Here is an 18505-nt window from a genome sequence, read left to right as displayed (position 1 = left end):
GCATTATCAACATCATTTGTCGGCTATATCGGATAAAATTGACAAGAAAGACATGGAGTGTACACCGCGACGGCGCTTACATATTGAGAGAGACCTGCAAAGTCGATATCGCTTTATTTCATTTTTTAAGGTTAATTTAGACGAGGTTACGTGCGCACACGTAACCTCGTCTAAATTAACCTTAAAAAATACTGATAAAAAAATTTATTCCCTATAACACTTAGATTTTGTCAATTTTATCCTATGTATCCGAGAAAAGGTTGTTGATATAGAATTTAGTCACTCTGTTACTTAGATTTTGTCAATTTTATCTGACATATCCGATAAAGGATGTTGTTAAAGCATTTATTTATTCTGAAATTTAGATTTTTTCAATTTTATTTGATATATCTGACAAAGGATGTTGATAAAAAAAAAATATTCACTCTGGCACTTATATTTTATAAATTTTATTCGATGTATCTGGCAGAGGATGTTGTTAAAAAAAAATATTCACTCTAATACTTAGATTTTGTCAATTTTATCTGACATATCCGACAAATGATGTTGATAATGGATTTATTCATTCTGAAATTTATATTTTGTCAAATTTTATCCGATGTATCTGCCAAGGGATGTTGATAAAAAAAAATTATTCACTCTAACACTTAGAATTTGTCAATTTTATCCTATGTATCTGAGAAAAGGATGTTGATAAAGAATTTAGTCACTTTGATACTTAGATTTTTTCAATTTTATCCGACATATCCGATAAGTATCCGAGAAAAGTATGTTGATAAAAAAAATTTATTCACTCTGTCACTTAGATTTTGTCAATTTTATCCGACATATCCGATAAAGGATGTTGTTAAAGCATTTATTTATATGGAAATTTAGATTTTGTCAATTTTATTTGATGTATCTGACAAAGGATGTTGATAAAAAAAAATTATTCACTCTGACACTTAGATTCTGTCGTATTTTATCAATTTTATTCAATGTATCTGGCAAAGGATATTGTTATAGCATTTATTCATTCTGAAATTTAGATTTTGTCAATTTTATCCGACATATCCGACAAATGATGTTGGTGATGAATTTATTCATTCTGAAATTTAGATTTTGTCAATTATATCCGATGTATCTGTCAAAGGATGTTTATAAAAAAAAATTTATTCACTCTGATACTTATATTTTGTCAATTTTATCTGACATATCCGATAAAGGATGTTGTTAAAGAATTTATTTATTCTGAAATTTAGACTTTGTCAATTTTATCTAACCTATCAGACAAAGGATGTTGATAATGGATTTATTCATTCTGAAATTTAGATTTTGTTAATTTTATCTGATGTATCTGCCAAAGGATGTTGATAAAAAAATTCATTCATTCTAACACTTAGAATTTGTCAATTTTATCCTATGTATCTGAGAAAAGGATCTTTACATAGAATTTAGTCACTCTGATACGTAGATTTTGTAAATTTTATCAATCATATCTGATAAAGTATGCTGTTAAAACCTTTTATTCACTCTGAAATTTCGATTTTTTCAATTTTACTTTATATATCTAACAAAGGATGTTGATAAAAAAAATTATTCACTCGGACACTTACATTTTGTAAATTTCATCCAACAAATACGATAAAGGATGTTGATATTGAATTTATTCACTCTGAAATTTAAATTTTGTCAATTTTATTTGATGTATCTGACAAAAGGATGTTGATAAAAAAATGTTTTCACACTGACACTTAGAATTTGTCAATTTTATCCTATGTGTCTGAGAAAAGGATGTTGTTATAGCATTTATTTATTCTGATATTTATATTTTGTCAATTTTATCAGACATATCCGATAAAGGATATTGTTAAAGCATTTATTAATTCTGAAATTTAGATTTTGTCAATTTTATTTGATGTATCTGACAAAGGATGTTGATAGTAAAAAAAAATATTCGCACTGGTACTTACACTTTATCAGTTTTATCCGATGTACCTGGCAAGGGATGTTGTTAAAAAAAATATTCACTCTGATACTTAGATTCTGTCAGTTTTATCCAACACATCTTACAAAAACATATTGATAATGAATATATTAATTCTAAAATTTATATTTTGTCAATTATGGGCCATTTTCTTAAGAAAAAACTCAAAATTAGGAAAGAATACCAAATGTTCATTTATTACCTAATTAACACGACAAAAAATGAAGAATTTATGTGCGGTTTTAACTAGCTAAGGCTAAATTTGTTAACAATGGATCGTTTTCTTAAGAAAACACACTAGATTAGAAAAAAATACTAAAGGTTCCTTTATTAGGAAAGTAACACGACAAAAAATCAAGAATTTATGCACAGTTTTAACTAGCTAAGGCTAAATTTGTTAACGATGGATCATTTTCTTAAGAAAACACACTAAATTAGGAAAGAAAACCAAATTTTCCTTTATTATCTAAGTAATACGACAAAAAATCAAGAGTTTATGTGCAGTTTTAACTAGCTAAGGCTAAATTTGTTAACGATGGATCATTTTCTTAAGAAAACACACTAAATTAGGAAAGAAAATCAAATGTTCCTTTATTATCTAAGTAACACGACAAAAAATCACGAATTTATGCACAGTTTTAACTAGCTAAGGCTAAATTTGTTAAAGATGGATCATTTTCTTAAGAATAAACACAAAATTAGGAAATAATAACATACGTTAATATTTTGCATAAGTAAAACTACAAACAATCAATTTTTTATTTTCATTTTTAAATATCTAAGGATAAATTTGTTAAAGATGGGCCATTTTCTTAAGAAAAAACTCAAAACTAGGAAAGAATACAAAATGTTCCTTTATTGCCTAATTAACACGACAAAAAATCAAGAGTTTATGTGCGGTTTTAACTAGCTAAGGCTAAATTTGTTAACGATGGATCATTTTCTTAAGAAAACACACTAGATTAGAAAAAAATGCTAAATGTTCCCTTATTAGGAAAGTAACACGATAAAAAATCAAGAATTTATGTGCAGTTTTAACTAGCTATGGCTAAATTTGTTAAAGATGGATCATTTTCTTAAGAAAACACACTAAATTAGAAAAGAATACTAAATGTTCCTTTATTAGCTGTTTAACACAACTAAAATTGAAGAATTTATGCACAGTTTTAACTAGCTATGGCTAAATTTGTTAAAGGTGGGCCGTTTTCTTAAGAAAACACTTACATTAGAAAAAAAATACTAAATGTTGCTTTACTAGCTAAGCAACACGACAAAAAATCAAGAATTTATGCACAGTTTTAACTAGCTAAGGCTTAATTTGTTAACGATATCGAGTGTCCTTACTAATTGATCATACGACCTAAATTATTTCATCAGATACGCCAGCTTTTTAAAGTGAAATTTGACTAGCATATGCTTGGGGTATTAAGCATTTGAATTGCAGAATAATGATAAGAAGAGGCTTAATTTCCAAGATATAACGCATAAATAAGAGATTACATTTTGATGTTGTTTGACAATTTACTAAATTTTAAGGTTTTCTTTAGTTTCAAAATGTTTTTTTTTGTCATCAAGTCGAACAATAAAGCAAAAACGAAAACAACTACAAAATTTTTTTTTTTATCATGAACCCTTTAATCACTAATTAGAGTCATTCAAACTCCTATTATTCAAAACATTAATTAATATCGTTCATAGTGTTCAATTTGCAAATCTCATTACCCCTTTTTAAATGTCAATCAAATAATTCTGAGTATAGTGTCCAATTTTCTAATAACAAAAAAAAATAAGCAAATAACATGGGAATTGCTATTGAGCCAAGCAAATAGCATGATCCTATACAGGCAAGCAAATACCGGTTTAGAAAAACTAGAATAGTGACATAATTTCACTTTATCGACCCTCAAATTCCATTATGTGAGGGAGCTCTGAATCTCTTTGAAAAGGCGTAGAGCTTCTATAGAATAATGTAGAAATTGCTATGGCGTACGCAAATAACGTAAAGATTCCTATAGCTTCAAGCAAATAACACCGGAAGGAACATAAAAGACCCCAAATAGCATAGGAAGGAATGTAAAGGCCCCAAATCTATAGGTACATGATCTGGAAAGGTGCCATGGAACGTAAAGGCCCAGAAACTTATAGTTGACCCAGAAACTTGTCTGCTTGGTCCAGAAACATGTTTGCTTGGCCTAGAAACTTGTCTGGTAGGTTTTGTATAATTCCATATTCAATTGACAACAATAGCAATAATCAGTCTGGTGGAAAGGTGCCATGGAACGTAAAGTAGGACAAATAACACAGGATGGAACATAATCGGTTAGAATACAGAAGGCGCATACTACTCACGGCTCAGAACGTTGTGTCGCGGTATCAAATGTGTTCCATGTTTGGAAAAAGAAGACGCTACAGTATACAGGGACACTAAGTCTTTCTCAGGAGAAATATGACATTCCGTATTTTTATAGAAAGGGAGTAGAAGCCCCCATTCCACTATTTTCAGAACCGTTCAACTTTTGTGGTGGCATTTTCACTGAGATTGCACTCATTTTTAGGTGGTCTTCCCTCTCGTTTTCCTGAAATCATGAAAATGTTCTTATACTGACAAATTTTGATACATAACTTCAAATATAACTATATATTTGGAGGTGGGGTTTACGGCACCTTAATTATACCAGAATAAACCCCCTTAGAAATACCTCTCACCTAAAGAGAATTATTTTCAATGCGGGTTTTTCAGCGCCACAGTAAAGAGCAAAGTTAAACCATAATTGTGGATTTGAATGACCCTTTAATGCAAGTGAGGTTAAAACCTCCAACCTCCCCTCCCCCGGTCTCATAGGTAAATATGCAGGTAATAAATTAGCATATATTACCAATGATAATAGTGATGGGAAGTGGGAATAATACGAAGTAATCTGAATGGCAATGCTAGACTGGAATATATTCAATAATGTGGTTGATGAGAATTTGATAAGGAATTTTATATAAAGTTATAGAGGTTTTCCCGTTTCTTAATCATCATTTTTTTAAAATAGAATTTAATCTTCTGAAGATGCCCTTAAACTGGAATTATATAATTTAATTATAGAGTACTGGTTTAGCGGATGTTAAACTGCTATTTAAACCGTGCGACTCTACTTAAGGTTACGTAATTAACAATAAGTTGATACATCTCGACATCTAAATAACGTCTCACAGTAATGTCTAAAGGATGTATCTCACTTTTTTACACTTCGAAGATAGTCACAAAAAACTATATGCTAAGCTAATCTCTAAGAGAGGACCGTGTGCTGGGAAGTTTGTATTCAATCACACTTTATTCCACCTAATCTATATTAAACCGTGACGGTCCGTAACAAATTTGAACAGTGGCAATTTCAGTGGATTATTGAAACTTAATTCCCTTTTCCATCTTAAAATCTAAGCAATTGTACAAGTTTTTGCATATAGTTTTGTCTGTGTCTCTTGTTTGATCTTCTGTCCATAAGAAATTTTAAGCTAATAAGTAATAAGCGTCATAAGCTTGTTTAATCCGTAATCAGCTTTAGGAACAGGTTGAGTTAAGCGTGGCTCCCACGGCGTCAATAAAGTTAATAAAGCTGTCCACAAAGCTAATAAACTGTTTTCCTCGCATAGCTTTGTTGACTTTATTGCAGTCGAAAAGAAGTTGAACTTTATTTAACTTTTTCAAGAAAGTTCACAAAGCTCAACTAATAGCAGAAGACGTGTGGAACATTTCAAATAAACAACATACAAATTAGTTTCTACAAATATAATCGTGTATACTTTTTTAAATATTTAGCTTGGTAAAAGAAACAAAAAATATTTTCGTTTGTAATTAAAAGGAAAAAATTCTTAAAAAGATGGTTTTCTCAGCTCCATGTCTGAGTATTTCAGTTACTTTCTATGAAAAACTGCTGTTAATTCAAAAAGATGAAATCGTTGTGTGAGTGGGACAATCTTTATGGTTCGTACTTTCATGACAAACTTTATTAACTTTATTGACGCCGTGGGAGTCCCGCATTATCCTACTGATCTATAAATATTTCTTTTACTCTAAAGGGCTAGGCACACGTAGCTGATTTCGGGAACCGATTTCAGCAAGGGTGTATTCCACGTCGAATGATTATAATTAATGATGCTAAGAGGCGGGGCTTAGTGACATTTTTCGTTGATTAATCATCATTAATTACGATTAATTTACGATTAATTTACGATAATCATTAAATGCGATTAATTACTTGCCTAAAGCTCTAAAGCCCTAGCACATTCCTTGTCTTGAACGTAATTAATTATGAATAATCACCGAAAACCGCCACTAAGCCCCGTCTCTTACCATATTTAATTATAATCACTTGACGTGGAAAACACCCTTGCTGAATTCGGTTCCCAAAATCAGCTACGTGTGCCTAGCCCTTAACCCATTAAAAACGCTTATGGATATGGCTGGATTTCAGTGTCTTGTTTTGTTCATCTATCTGTAATAACTAATGCGGATAATCTGTTTTATTATTTGTGAGAACATATTAATCTTTCCCGCTTTTGCATTGATGTAATAGTATTTTCCTTTTATCTAACTTTAGTTTTTAGAGCTTGTCTCCTCAAAGTCTCAGATATTAGTAAGAAATTTAAATTAGGATATGTTAAAGTTGATGCTGATTTAGGAAAACATAGATGACGTGTGTTGTCCAAGCTCTGCTAAATTTTCTGTGACCACTTAATCCTTTTTGCGCCTGGACCTTCTTTTCCCTCTTAAAACAAAAATAATCAAAAACAATCCCGGTTAATTATTTTAGATATTTTAATTTTTTATTGTTTCTTCCGCCTGTGACGAAAACCAGTTTTTATTCGAAAATTTCCTTTTCCTCATATTAAGGCAGTTCTCAGGGGGGGGGGGTAGGGGGTTTGATCCCCCCTGAAATATTAGTATATATATGCATTTTTTAAAGTTTTTGTACCCCCCCCCCCCCGAAGATAAAATCCTGGATAAAACCCTGCCTAATATTATGGTTAAACTTGAATCGCTGCTCAGAAAGTTCTCAAACCAAGCTTGCGATCACATTTCTACACTTCACCGCTTAATGAGGTTCTTTCATTTGGGAGTTTTTTGTTTCTCTTTCTTCCTCCTTGAGGATGTCGAATCGGCGTTTCATTTGCCGGCTTTTTTTTTACAGGGACAGATAGCAAAACTGTCGCCCAACCATGCAGCAGCTGGAATGGAATTCCAGGTCTCGTTTTGTCAGTCGAACATCAGTCCGCTATGCTACCACTGGGTTAAATAAATGTCTTTACTGTTAGCAACAGTGAAAACTAATGCTAAGCAGCCCTCAAAGGGAGAATGAGCAGGGTAAAAGAGATCAAGAGGACCAAGGTATATATATTGCCCTATAGACCCTCCCTTTGAGAGCAGCTTAGCAGCAGTTTTAGGTAATTACCTTTGAAGTGTGAAAATGTCAAATACCACTTTTACATGTAAAAGCGAGGATATGTAGCAATACTTAGCAGATACTTCGAATACTTAGCAGCAATGCTTAGAATATTGCTGGAATATTCTAAGTATTGCAGCAGTACTTAGAATACTAAGAAGCAATACTTAGAATACTTAGTAATTTAATCCAGATTTAAATTCTTGTGTTTTCTTTTAGACTTGATGCAGTCGTTATGACCCGATTAAATGCATCCACTACAGCTGGTCTTGGAAGCCTTATCCATCGTAAGGTGGTCCAGCCTGTTCACCCACATATAGGATATATGTTTGCCAATTTGCCAGAGCCATCTACATCTCGATCGTCAGATGGTAATAAACATTTTGATCCCTTGTTAGTACATTTATTAGATGAAGGACAGCGATTATTATCAGATGCAAGGAAGTTGGAGTTAGAGCCACAAGCAGTCTTCAGAGAAGATGGAATGGAGCCTATTAACTTGTACCATAAGGTAAGTTGATTCGTAACTCATGCCTGCGCATAGAGAGTGGGCCAGCAGGGCCGAAATGCTTAAAAATATTGTTTTCCCCAGCAATGAGGTCCATAAAAAGGCTGAAAACCTTCTGAACGATTTGAAAATTGGGCCATGGGGACCCTAGTTCCTTGAGATATGGGGACCCTAATGGAGAGGCATATTTGTAGGTTCAGTTTTAAACTCTCAGGTATCGTTCATTGGATCAAGGAGACTCTGGGAGGAATCCCTTTCTAGAAGTTGGACCCAAAAAGCACCCCTAGAAATTCTGAAAATACTACTTCTACTACTACTAACAAAGAAATGCCGCACCAAACCGCATGAGGCCATCACAGCTACGCAAGCTCCTCTTCCATCCCAATCTATTCAAAGTACTCTCTTTACACCTTCCAAAATCTTTCCTTATGACCTCCCCTCCCCACTCCATTTGGGACAACCTGCTTTTCGCTTGTCCCTAGATGGCCAAAATTGAGGCCCGAATATGAGTTTTTTGTGGCTTCCCTTTAAGACCAGCCAGACATGAGGGCATAAACTTATGTAAGCAACGATTATTTTTAATTTAAGCATCAGTATTGGACTGATTTCTATTAATCCTGGACTTCCGCACAACCTTCACCTAAGATTTTATTCTAAGATGTCTATGGGAGAACTTTCCGAAGTACTTGGACGAATAGACCTGGAACGACTGTTGGCAAAATCGACCTTGGAAAGACATCGTTGAAAAAGTTACAGAAAAGTTCACACGTTAGAAAAAAGAGATAATATTGATATTTTTCTACCCTATTTCTAATATGTAAAGGGGTGGGATTTTCTGTAAGGCCTGGGAAAAAAGCTACTGGATTTAGTACTACTACTACTAACAACTCACCGCAGCACCAAGCCGTCCGAGGCCAACACAGCTACGCAAGCTCCTCCTCCATCCCAATATATTCAATGCCTACCTCTTTTCATCCTCCCAGGAAGTTCCCAGTCCCCTTAAAACTTTCCTTCCGACATCCTCCCACCCCAACCGAGGACGATATGCTTTCCGAATTTAATAGCTTTTTTCTAATATCCTTTAGACACGACTAGGAATTGGCAATAAAAATGTCCAATGTCTAAAAATGTCCTTTATGCCTGAAATTGGTACATTTTAAAAGGAAAAAGTAAAATCTAAAAAAATATGAATCTAAAAGCTATTTTTATATCTCTAATCTGTTCCGGTATTGACCAAGAAACTCAAAAGTACTTATGGAGATCATTTGTGTGTGTGTGGGGGGGGGGGAGAGGTAACTCAAAAGCACTTATGGAAATCATTTGTGTGTGTGTGGGGGGAGGGGAGGGATCAATTAAAAGTTGTAATACTAAAAAAAGTTGTATCTTTATTTCCTCTGCTGCAAGTTTTGCATATTGTAAGTGACATTGCACTAGTCTCCTGGGACAGGGTGTATTGCCTTTCCTCCGATTATTCCCGTAATAATTATTGGTGAAAAATAAGGAACGAAAATAAAAATAAAAGTAAAAGGCCTGAAAGTTTCAAAAAGAGGAAACAATAAATATTTGAGAAAACTACTATTCAGACATTTTGGAGTAAGTGTCTAAATTAACGCTAAAATTGCGATCTCTCTGCTCCAAACAAAATCTCACCAAAACCGGGTCTTTTATTTATCCTAACCTAGAACCAAAGTTTTAATGCTCATATAAAATAAAACATTATTAACAGAAAACCATAAAACAGATATAAAAAAAAACTATTGCAGATGGTCCTGATACAAAAATGGAAAATTCAAGAAAAAAGGGAATAAAACATCGGCGAAAGTGTCTCGTCCCAAAAACACCAACGATATCAGTTTTTTGATCTTGTGATTCACAACTTGAATCAGTTGTAAATCAAAACAGTTTGTGGTAACAAACTGTATGTAAGAAGTGACTCGGCTCAATAGTAAACAAAACTCTAAAAAACGGAATTTTGATAACAATAGATACATCAAACAAATGAAAAGCTACGAGTCTGGAAAAATTTGCCTGATTTTCGAAAACACCCCCTAAAATTCAAGTTATTATAATGAAAAACACAACATCAGATTCATCATGTTAGAGAACTCTACTGTAAATGTTTCAGGCTCCTATCTACAAAAATGTGGAAATTGGAATGTTTGTGAGGAGAAAGATCACAGATCCGTGTTTTTTTCTTTTCTCATTGTTTTCTTGGAGGGGGGGGGGATTAGAGTCAATTTTATTGAACCAATGGTCCTAGAAGATGGGACAGGGCTGATTCGAGTGGAAATCTAAAGTTCTAGTGGCCTTTTTTAAGTGACTAAAGAGATTGGAGGGAAACTAGCCCCCTACCACGCCCTTTTTCCCAAAGACATACAATCAAAAATTCCGAGACAGCCTTTTGATTCAGCATAGTTGAAAGAACGAGTAATTACGCCTTTGGGAATAACATTACATTCCATAGTCCCTGGAGAAAGGGTTGCAAGTTACCTAAATTGTCCATTGTTCGCACATAATATGTGTTATTGGGAAATATACTGACTTTCTTAGGGGGAGGGGAGGGGAGGGCGGGATTTTAAATTTTTGGGGGGGATTTTGAGGTGAAATTCTACGTGGGGGGGGGGGGGTTGAGGTGGATTTTCTGGTATAATTTGAAAAACAGGCAGAAATAAAATGTAAAAAAAACAAGTTTTTTTTTCAACTGAAAGTAAGTAGTATTGTTAAAACATAAGACGAACAGAAATTCTTCCGTATATGAGGGTGGCATCCCCTTCTTCAGCCCTCACTCTTTACGCTATAGCTAGACATTTTGTTAAAATTCTTTAAGATGGAGGACTGAGGAAGAGGCAGCCCCCTCGTATAAGGAATAATTTTAAGTTTTGATTTTGCTTCTTGTTTTTAGTTGAAACATTTTTTATTTATTTAATAAAAACCAAGAAACACAGGCAAAAAAAATATTTTAGAAAGCACTGATAGACAAATATAAAATTCCCGAAAATAAGAAAAAAACATTCCAGAAAGCTTTTAGCAAGGTATTCCTGAGTGAGACATCCCACAGAACACCAAAGTGTCTTGCTAACGCTCCAAGCGAAATCCCATCATACATCCTATCCTCATGTCAAAGCTTCAACATTTCTTCGGACAAGGATACAGTATTATATTCGTGCTGCCCAAGGATTTCTAGAATACTTCTCACCAGATTTTTTCTCCAAAAGTCTTGTTCTCAGTCACGAAGACCTTCCCTTTTTATTGATCCCTGGAAAGCCCTTCACAAGGCCGCTTAAAAAGACAAGGTCTATTTGTCTCTAAGACTATTGACGAAGTCTGCCGTGAAAGGCTTTGACATAGGGTAAACAATATTTTGGAACTTGTGAAAGTAGCCCTTATATATTATGAAGATGCTATTTTTCATTGGAAATGTTTATTTTGATGTTTTGAAACAAAAGGCATTTGCAGAAGGGTTATGTCTAAAATTGAGATTATCTGTTAATAAATATACTATAAACAGTTCTGGACAGACTATAAGACTGAAATTTTATGAACGAAGTTAAAAGTGTTGGTGTATATTTTATTTCTCTTTCTTTTATTTAGAACGTATATTGAGAACAAAATAGGAATATTCAATTTTGTACCCAGGAATAATAGTAAGGATAAACTTCGGTTAAGCAATTTTGATAAAGGACAATAAATAATATACGCCTATTATTTATATTATGTTATCATAATAGTAAGAACATTAACAATGATAATGAACAAATAAAAATAAACTACGAACATTTTCCTAATAAATATATTTTCAAATGCTCTTCGATTTTAGCACCTTTTTTCACTTTTTGCATTTATTTCTAATTAACCTTTGATTACCTCTACAAATTGAAACAATTAAATTAAAAATTAGTAAATTATGCATATTACTCTGGAATATCAAGGATTTGCAGGAGCATGGTGGATTTGAAACGAAATTGATACTATTGGATATCATTATATATCTTTCAATATGCTGATCTTTTTCGCTATTTGATACCTTCGTCATACCGATATGTTAGCATTTCATATTTTGAAATACCATTTAATACAAATAAAGCTTCGAGTCATCTTTTAGCTAAACTAAGAAGTGGATATACATTAACCATTATAACTCTTCTATGAAAAGAATGTGAACAGATTCTTAGACAAATTTATTTTGTAACTACCTTGCGATAGCGCAGTGGATATGGCTGGGCTTTCTGTTCAAAGATGTTCAGGTTCAATCCCTCCTATCGTAAGGAAAATCCGTATAAATAACAACAGAATTAATAAATTTTTGCGTTTATTGTTCGAATCAGATTCTTATCTCAGTTTCTTTCTGACTGCTTTTTCCCTTTTAGATAAATAAGAACATGTTGCACCGCGAATACGCCACGATGTGCAATTTTAAAATCGATTCGCAATTTCAAATTATTGTTCAATTGCTTTTTGGCATTCTTTTGGCCTAATTGTTTGATTTACAGTAAAAATTTAAATAAGAAACCAGTTTTGTGTTGCAGCACATATTTGTTATCAACGAAACATAAAAGTTTTCAATAAAATACAAATATTATATCTTGATAATAAGCATCCATGGGCAGGGGCGTCCCGAGGGGGTGAGGGGCGCCCCCCCAACTTTTTGGTATTCGGTAAAATTTTCACCGAAGGCGAAAATTTCGGCAGAAATTTTGCAAAATTGGCCGAAATTTAGCAAAATTCTTGATTTCTGCAGAAAATTTTTCATATAGCATCTTTGAGATTTCGATGCGGTTCTTCTCGCGTCTTGTCTGGCCACTAAATAAGTACCATTTAAGTTTACTAAGCGACCGTTTTTTTTTGCTGGCCACCAACACTGCAATCGCTAATAATATTCGATAGGCAACTCGAATATTACATTTGCGAAGACACCTTCATCTCCATTACACAATTAGTTCTAACACATACATAGGTTTCTTCAAGGAAATGTATTGGTGCTGAATTATTTTTTTCCATATTTTGGATTTCGTGGAATGACTGAATGGGACCTAAATCATCGTAATATTTTTAAATTTTTAGGCAATTGACTTCATTATCATCAACATTTGTGCCTTCTTGAAATAACTCTTTAGTATTCAGTAAACACCCAAAATTTATGTTCAAACCTGAAAGACTTTTGAATCGTTCATTGGTTTCCAACAATTATCAAACAAGTTCGTGGTAACGAAATGTAAGCAAGGAGCGACGGGAGTTAACAGTAACCGAAACTCTAAAAAACAGTTTCCATGAGAATAGATACATTGAAAGAATCGAGTTTTCATGCGGATTCAAAATATGTAAAGTTCATTAAATTTAATATTACTCATCAAAAGTTACGATCCTCAGAAAACTTGCTAATTTTTCGAAAAAGGGGGAAACATACCCACAATGTCGAACGATGGAAATCATAGCACTAGAATTTGCATATCAAAGAACCTTATTCAGGTTTCAAGCTCCTATATACCAAAATGTGGAATTTTGCATTATTTACTGGAAGGAAGATCACAGGTTCGGGTTTTTTTGTTGTTTTTTTTTCCAGAGGTGGTCGTATCGAACCAGTAATACTAGAATATCGGGAAAGGGCCCATTTGATCAGAAATTAGAAGTTCTAGTGCCTTTTTTAAGTGACCAAAAAGATTGGAAGACAGCTAGCCCTCGTCACACGCCCTTTTTTCCGAAAGTCGTCCGATTAAAATTTTGAGATAGCCATTTTGTTCAATATAGTTGAAACGCCCAGTAACTCTGCCTTTGGGGATAACACGACCCCCTACAGCCCCTGGGGAAAGAACTGTAAGTTACGAAATTTACTCATTATTTACGTTCAGTATTTGTTATTGGAAAGTATACAGACATTTTCCAGGGCGGAGAGATTTTCTAATTTGGGGGTTTTCCACGGTGAGAATTTTCCTTGGGGACGGAAGTTTCCAGGGGAAATTTTTTAGCATGGTTGGAATTTCCAGGAGGATTTTCCCATGGAGGGGGATTATTAACGGGAGAAATTCTCGATGGAGGAATTTTCCGCGGGAGCAACATTCCACTGGGAGTTTTTCGGGAAAAGCTTTCAATATAGGTAGATTTCCGACATGATTTGAAAAGTGACCAAATATTAAAGTCTCTTTCAAATAAAAGCATGCCAAGGAAATTTTTTCAGGTGGAATGGTCTGCAAGAAATTTTCCTATGGGATTTTTAGCAAGAATGGAATTGTCCCGGGAGAGTTTCCAGGTAGGGTATCTTACATGGGAGGAACTTTATTTTGAGAAATATCATATGGGAGGAAGGAATTTTCCATGGAGGGAAGCTGGATATCTCAGCATAATTTGAAAAACGATCGGAAATTAAATAAAAAAAACAAGTTTTTTTCAACTGGAAGTAAGAGCAACATTAACACTTAAGACGAACCGAAATTATTTCGTATATGAGGGGTGTTACCCCCTCCTCAACACCTGGCTCTTTACACTAAAGTTCTTTAAGAATGAAATTCTTTAAGTGTTTTATGTAAACCCAATTCTTTAAGAATGAAGTGGAATAAGAGTTTTTTGTTTTCTAAAACACTCTAATGTGATGACTGAGGTGTTGAGAATGATATCTGTTTGTTTTAAGCTTTAATGTTGCTCCTTACCTTCAGTTGAAAAAAAAATTGTTTATAAAACTTTTTTTTATCTAATTTGATCAAGACTGAAACCTATAGTCTTTCTAAACATTAAAATAAACCAAATTCGGTCTGTTAGTTTAATTTCAAGGAATGGTGATGAAATTATGAGAAAAATAGAAATTTTGGATTCAATTTGCTTATACTTACTGCCAACTGCATCCTCTACTGTATTTTAATAAAATTTCAAAATGATTACAACCTATAAAATTTCTGTTCCCGGGGCAAGTAACCCCTCTGCCCCCCCCCCCCCTAAATCCGCCTCTTCTCCCACCCCTAACAAAAATTCTGGAGAAGCCCTTGCTTAAGGGTTGACAGTATTTATTCAAAAGCAGTGTTTGTCTACTTAAGTTTTGCTATAAGAGCACAAAAATTCTTCCGATCATCCCAAAGTTGTCTTTCCCTTAAGCTAAAATCAATTCATGATCCTGTACAAAATTTGTGGATGCCAAAGTTTTCCTGAAGAACTTATTTAGGCATTGATTGAGTTGAAGTGATTGGCTTCCTCTTTGATGAGCTCTATTTTACAGTCTGTTAGGCCAAACTGTGATAACTCTTATCAAAGAATTGTTTTTTCTATCTACTTTCCCAGTATTGTAACCAAGGAAAGTTTTATGGAATAAGTGAAGCAAGCTAGAGGGACTTATAAGCTAAATTCTCTCAGAGGACAGTAAATTTCGTCGAGTGGAAACAGCCAAGTGACGTCGTCTTGTCAAATCCGGCCAATATGTCTGATTTAAGTAAAATTCCCTAAAGCCATATTAGAAAATTTCCTCATCTGAAAATGTATAAGTTTTTATTTTAGATAGATAACTTTGATACATTTCTAAAAAAAAGTGTCAATAGTGCATTTTAGTTCCAATAGTGTACCAGTGATACAGGAGCTTTTTATCTAAGTTCAGACCGAGGGCTGTAAATTTTGTCGAGTGAAAACAGACAAGCGACGTCATCAGGTCAAATCCGGCCTGCATATCTATTTGAAGTGAAATTCTTCTTAAATCTTCATAGAAAATTGCCTCTTCAAAGAAACATTTGTGTTTTTTTTTAGACATATAGCTTAAATTAACTTAAAAAAAAGCTCAAATAGTTCATAAAAGCTGGAGGAACTTCTAACCTAAGAGGCTGGACATATTTAACGTTTTTTAAGTTAAATCAGCTTTATTCACACAATACGGGGGCATTTTACACCAAATTTTGAGCTAGTATTTCTTCCTAGATTATCGCTTGCTTTGAGCGTTTTTAGACTGACTCAGTTAAGCTTGAGAGATTACCTTTCTGGGTTGGATTGTTTTTTTTATATTAGATTCATTCAGTTACCTGCTAGCTCACCTAATATTGGGGGTCCATGTTTTAGAAATTTAAAATAATTTTCCGAGAATACAATACGCTTTCTGCAATACATCGGAAAAAAGCGCTACGTCTGTCCAGCCCATAAGTTTGGAAAGAGGGCAGTAAATTGTATCAATCAAAAAGATCCAAGCGACGTTGTCATGTCAAATCCAGCAAGTATCTCAGATTGAAGCGAAATTCTATGAAGTCTGTCTAGAAAATCATCTGAAAAACATACATTTTTTATTTTATATTTCTAAAAAAGAGTAACAGAATTGTACTTTTACCAGTGTATAAACAGCAAACTTTTTATTGCAAAAGGAATACTTTCCAGTTGGAGAAAAACTTTTCTTCTATCCGATCCTATAAAGAAACGAAATGAACATTCGCCCATATAAAAACATATATTTCCCTGGATGGATATAAAATACAGCTGCCAAAGTGAAATTAAACTATTACCAGAACCTAGCTTCAAAAAATTTACTCCTTTTTGATAAATTGAGGTGACATAATTCAATCTCAGTGCCCCTATCTGATAAACATTTTAATTCTTTTTCATCACTATCATCACTGGATGCATGATTATTTGTTTAGGTTAATTATTATTTATTATATCTATATTACCAGCAAATATTGAAGAAAATTCAATATGTTATATTAAATACTATCAGAGGCAACGCTGTAGCGTTGCCTATAGTAAAGGCCATACGGCTCCAATGTTTTATTATGTATTATTATTAATTTATTTTTTTTTCCCAGAGGCACTTCATACGGATGGGGTCGTCGTATAAACTTCAAAGGGGGATCATTCGATTGGAAATCGAGTGTTCTAGTGCCCTTTTTAATAGTCGAAAATGATTGGAGGGCAACTAGCCCCCCCCCCCCACGCCCACCATTGCCCCAAACACATCCAATCAAAATTTGAGATAGCCATTTTGTTGAGCATAGTTGATTTCAAGATATATTATATGTTTTTGAGGAGGACACTCACACGCAACCCTCTGGGCAAGGGTTTTAAGATATGTTCTGGGGACATGTAAAGCTTTTAAAGAAGATGTTGTTTTAGAAACTTCAAAAAATGCTCATTAGATTGGAAATTAAAGGGCTAGTTCCCTTTTTAATAGTCGAAAGTGATTGGAGTGTAACTAGCCCCCCTCCTTTCCACGCCCATGATTCCCCCAAACAAATCCAATCAAAATTTTGAGATAGCCATTTCGTTCAGCGTAGTTGATTTCCAGATAGAAAATATTTTTTTGAGGAGGACAATCCCCCACAACCCTCAGGGCAATGGTTTTAAGTTATGCCCTGGGGGCATATAAGGTTTTTATAGAAGGCGTTGTCGTAGAAATTTCAAAATAGGCTCATTCGATTGGAAATTAAAGGGCTAGTGCCCTTTTTAATAGTCGAAGGTGATTGGCATGCAACTAGTCCCCCCTCCCACGCCCATCATTTCCCCAAACACATCCAATCAAAATTTTGAGATAGCCATTTTGTTCAGCTTAGGTGATTTCCAGATAGAAAATATATTTTCGTGGAGGATAATCCCCCACAACCCTCAGGGCAAGGGTTTTAAGTTATGCCCTGGGGGCATATAAGGTTTTTATAGAAGGCGTTGTCGTAAAAACTTCAAAACAGGGTCATTCGATTGGAAATTAAAGAGCTAATGCCCTTTTTAATAGTCGAAAGTGATTGGAGTGTAACTAGCCCCCCCCCCCCAAGCCAATCATTTCCCCAAACACATCCAATCAAAATTTACAGATACCCATTTTGTTCAGTGTAGTTTATTTCCCGATAGAAAATATGTTTTTGAGGAGGACACTCCCCCCCACTACCCTCAGGGCAAGGGTTTTAAGTTATGCCCTGGGGGCATATAAGGTTTTATAGAAGGTGTTGTCGTAGAAACTTCAAAACAGGCTCATTCAATAGGAAATTCAAAGGGCTATTGCCCTTTTTGAGAGTCGAAAGTGATTGGAGTGTAATTAGCCCGCCTCCCCCCCACGCCCATCCTTTCCCCAAACACATTCAATCAAAATTTTCAGATTGCCATTTTGTTCAGCGTAGTTTTGTTCAGCGTATAGAAGGCGTTGTCGTAGAAACTTCAAAACAGGCTCAATAAATTGGAAATTAAAGGGCTAGTTCCCTTTTTAATAGTCGAAAGTGATTGGAGTGTAACTAGCCCCCCTCCTTTCCACGCCCATTATTCCCCCAAACATATCCAATCAAAATTTTGAGATAGCCATGTTGTTCAGCGTAGTTGATTTCCAGATAGAAAATACAATTTTGAGGAGGACACTCCCCCACAACCCTCAGGGCAAGGGTTTTAAGTTATTCCCTGGGGGCATATAAGGATTTTATAGAAGGCGTGTTCGTAGATACTTCAAAACAGGTTCATTCGATTGGAAATTAAAGGGCCAGTGCCCTTTTTAATAGTCGAAAGTTATTGGAGTGCAACTAGCCCCCCCCCACGCCTATCATTCCCCCAAACACATCCAACCAAAATTTTGAGATAGCCATTTTGTTCAGCGTAGTTGATTTCCAGATAGAAAATATGTTTTTGAGGAGGACACTCCCCCAGAACCTTCAGGGCAAGGGTTTTAAGATA

General features: G+C 34.4%; 1 protein-coding gene across 1 annotated transcript in view; it reads left to right on the top strand.

Annotated features, from left to right (window-relative positions):
* Positions 1-18505, top strand: part of LOC148939235 (uncharacterized) — a 271064-nt gene that overhangs the window by 175793 nt on the left and 76766 nt on the right. Inside the window, exon 6 of the mRNA XM_089106820.1 lies at positions 7615-7906. Coding sequence (XP_088962946.1) covers positions 7615-7906 — 292 coding nt within the window. The remainder of the gene's footprint in view (positions 1-7614; positions 7907-18505) is intronic.

Source organism: Artemia sp. Qi Xiang Cuo, chromosome 21 (assembly GCF_049724085.1).
Source record: "Artemia sp. Qi Xiang Cuo chromosome 21, ASM4972408v1, whole genome shotgun sequence".
Taxonomy (NCBI): domain Eukaryota; kingdom Metazoa; phylum Arthropoda; class Branchiopoda; order Anostraca; family Artemiidae; genus Artemia; species Artemia sp. Qi Xiang Cuo.
Note: the sequence above shows the minus strand (reverse complement) of the source record. Positions and strands in the feature narration are given on the sequence as shown.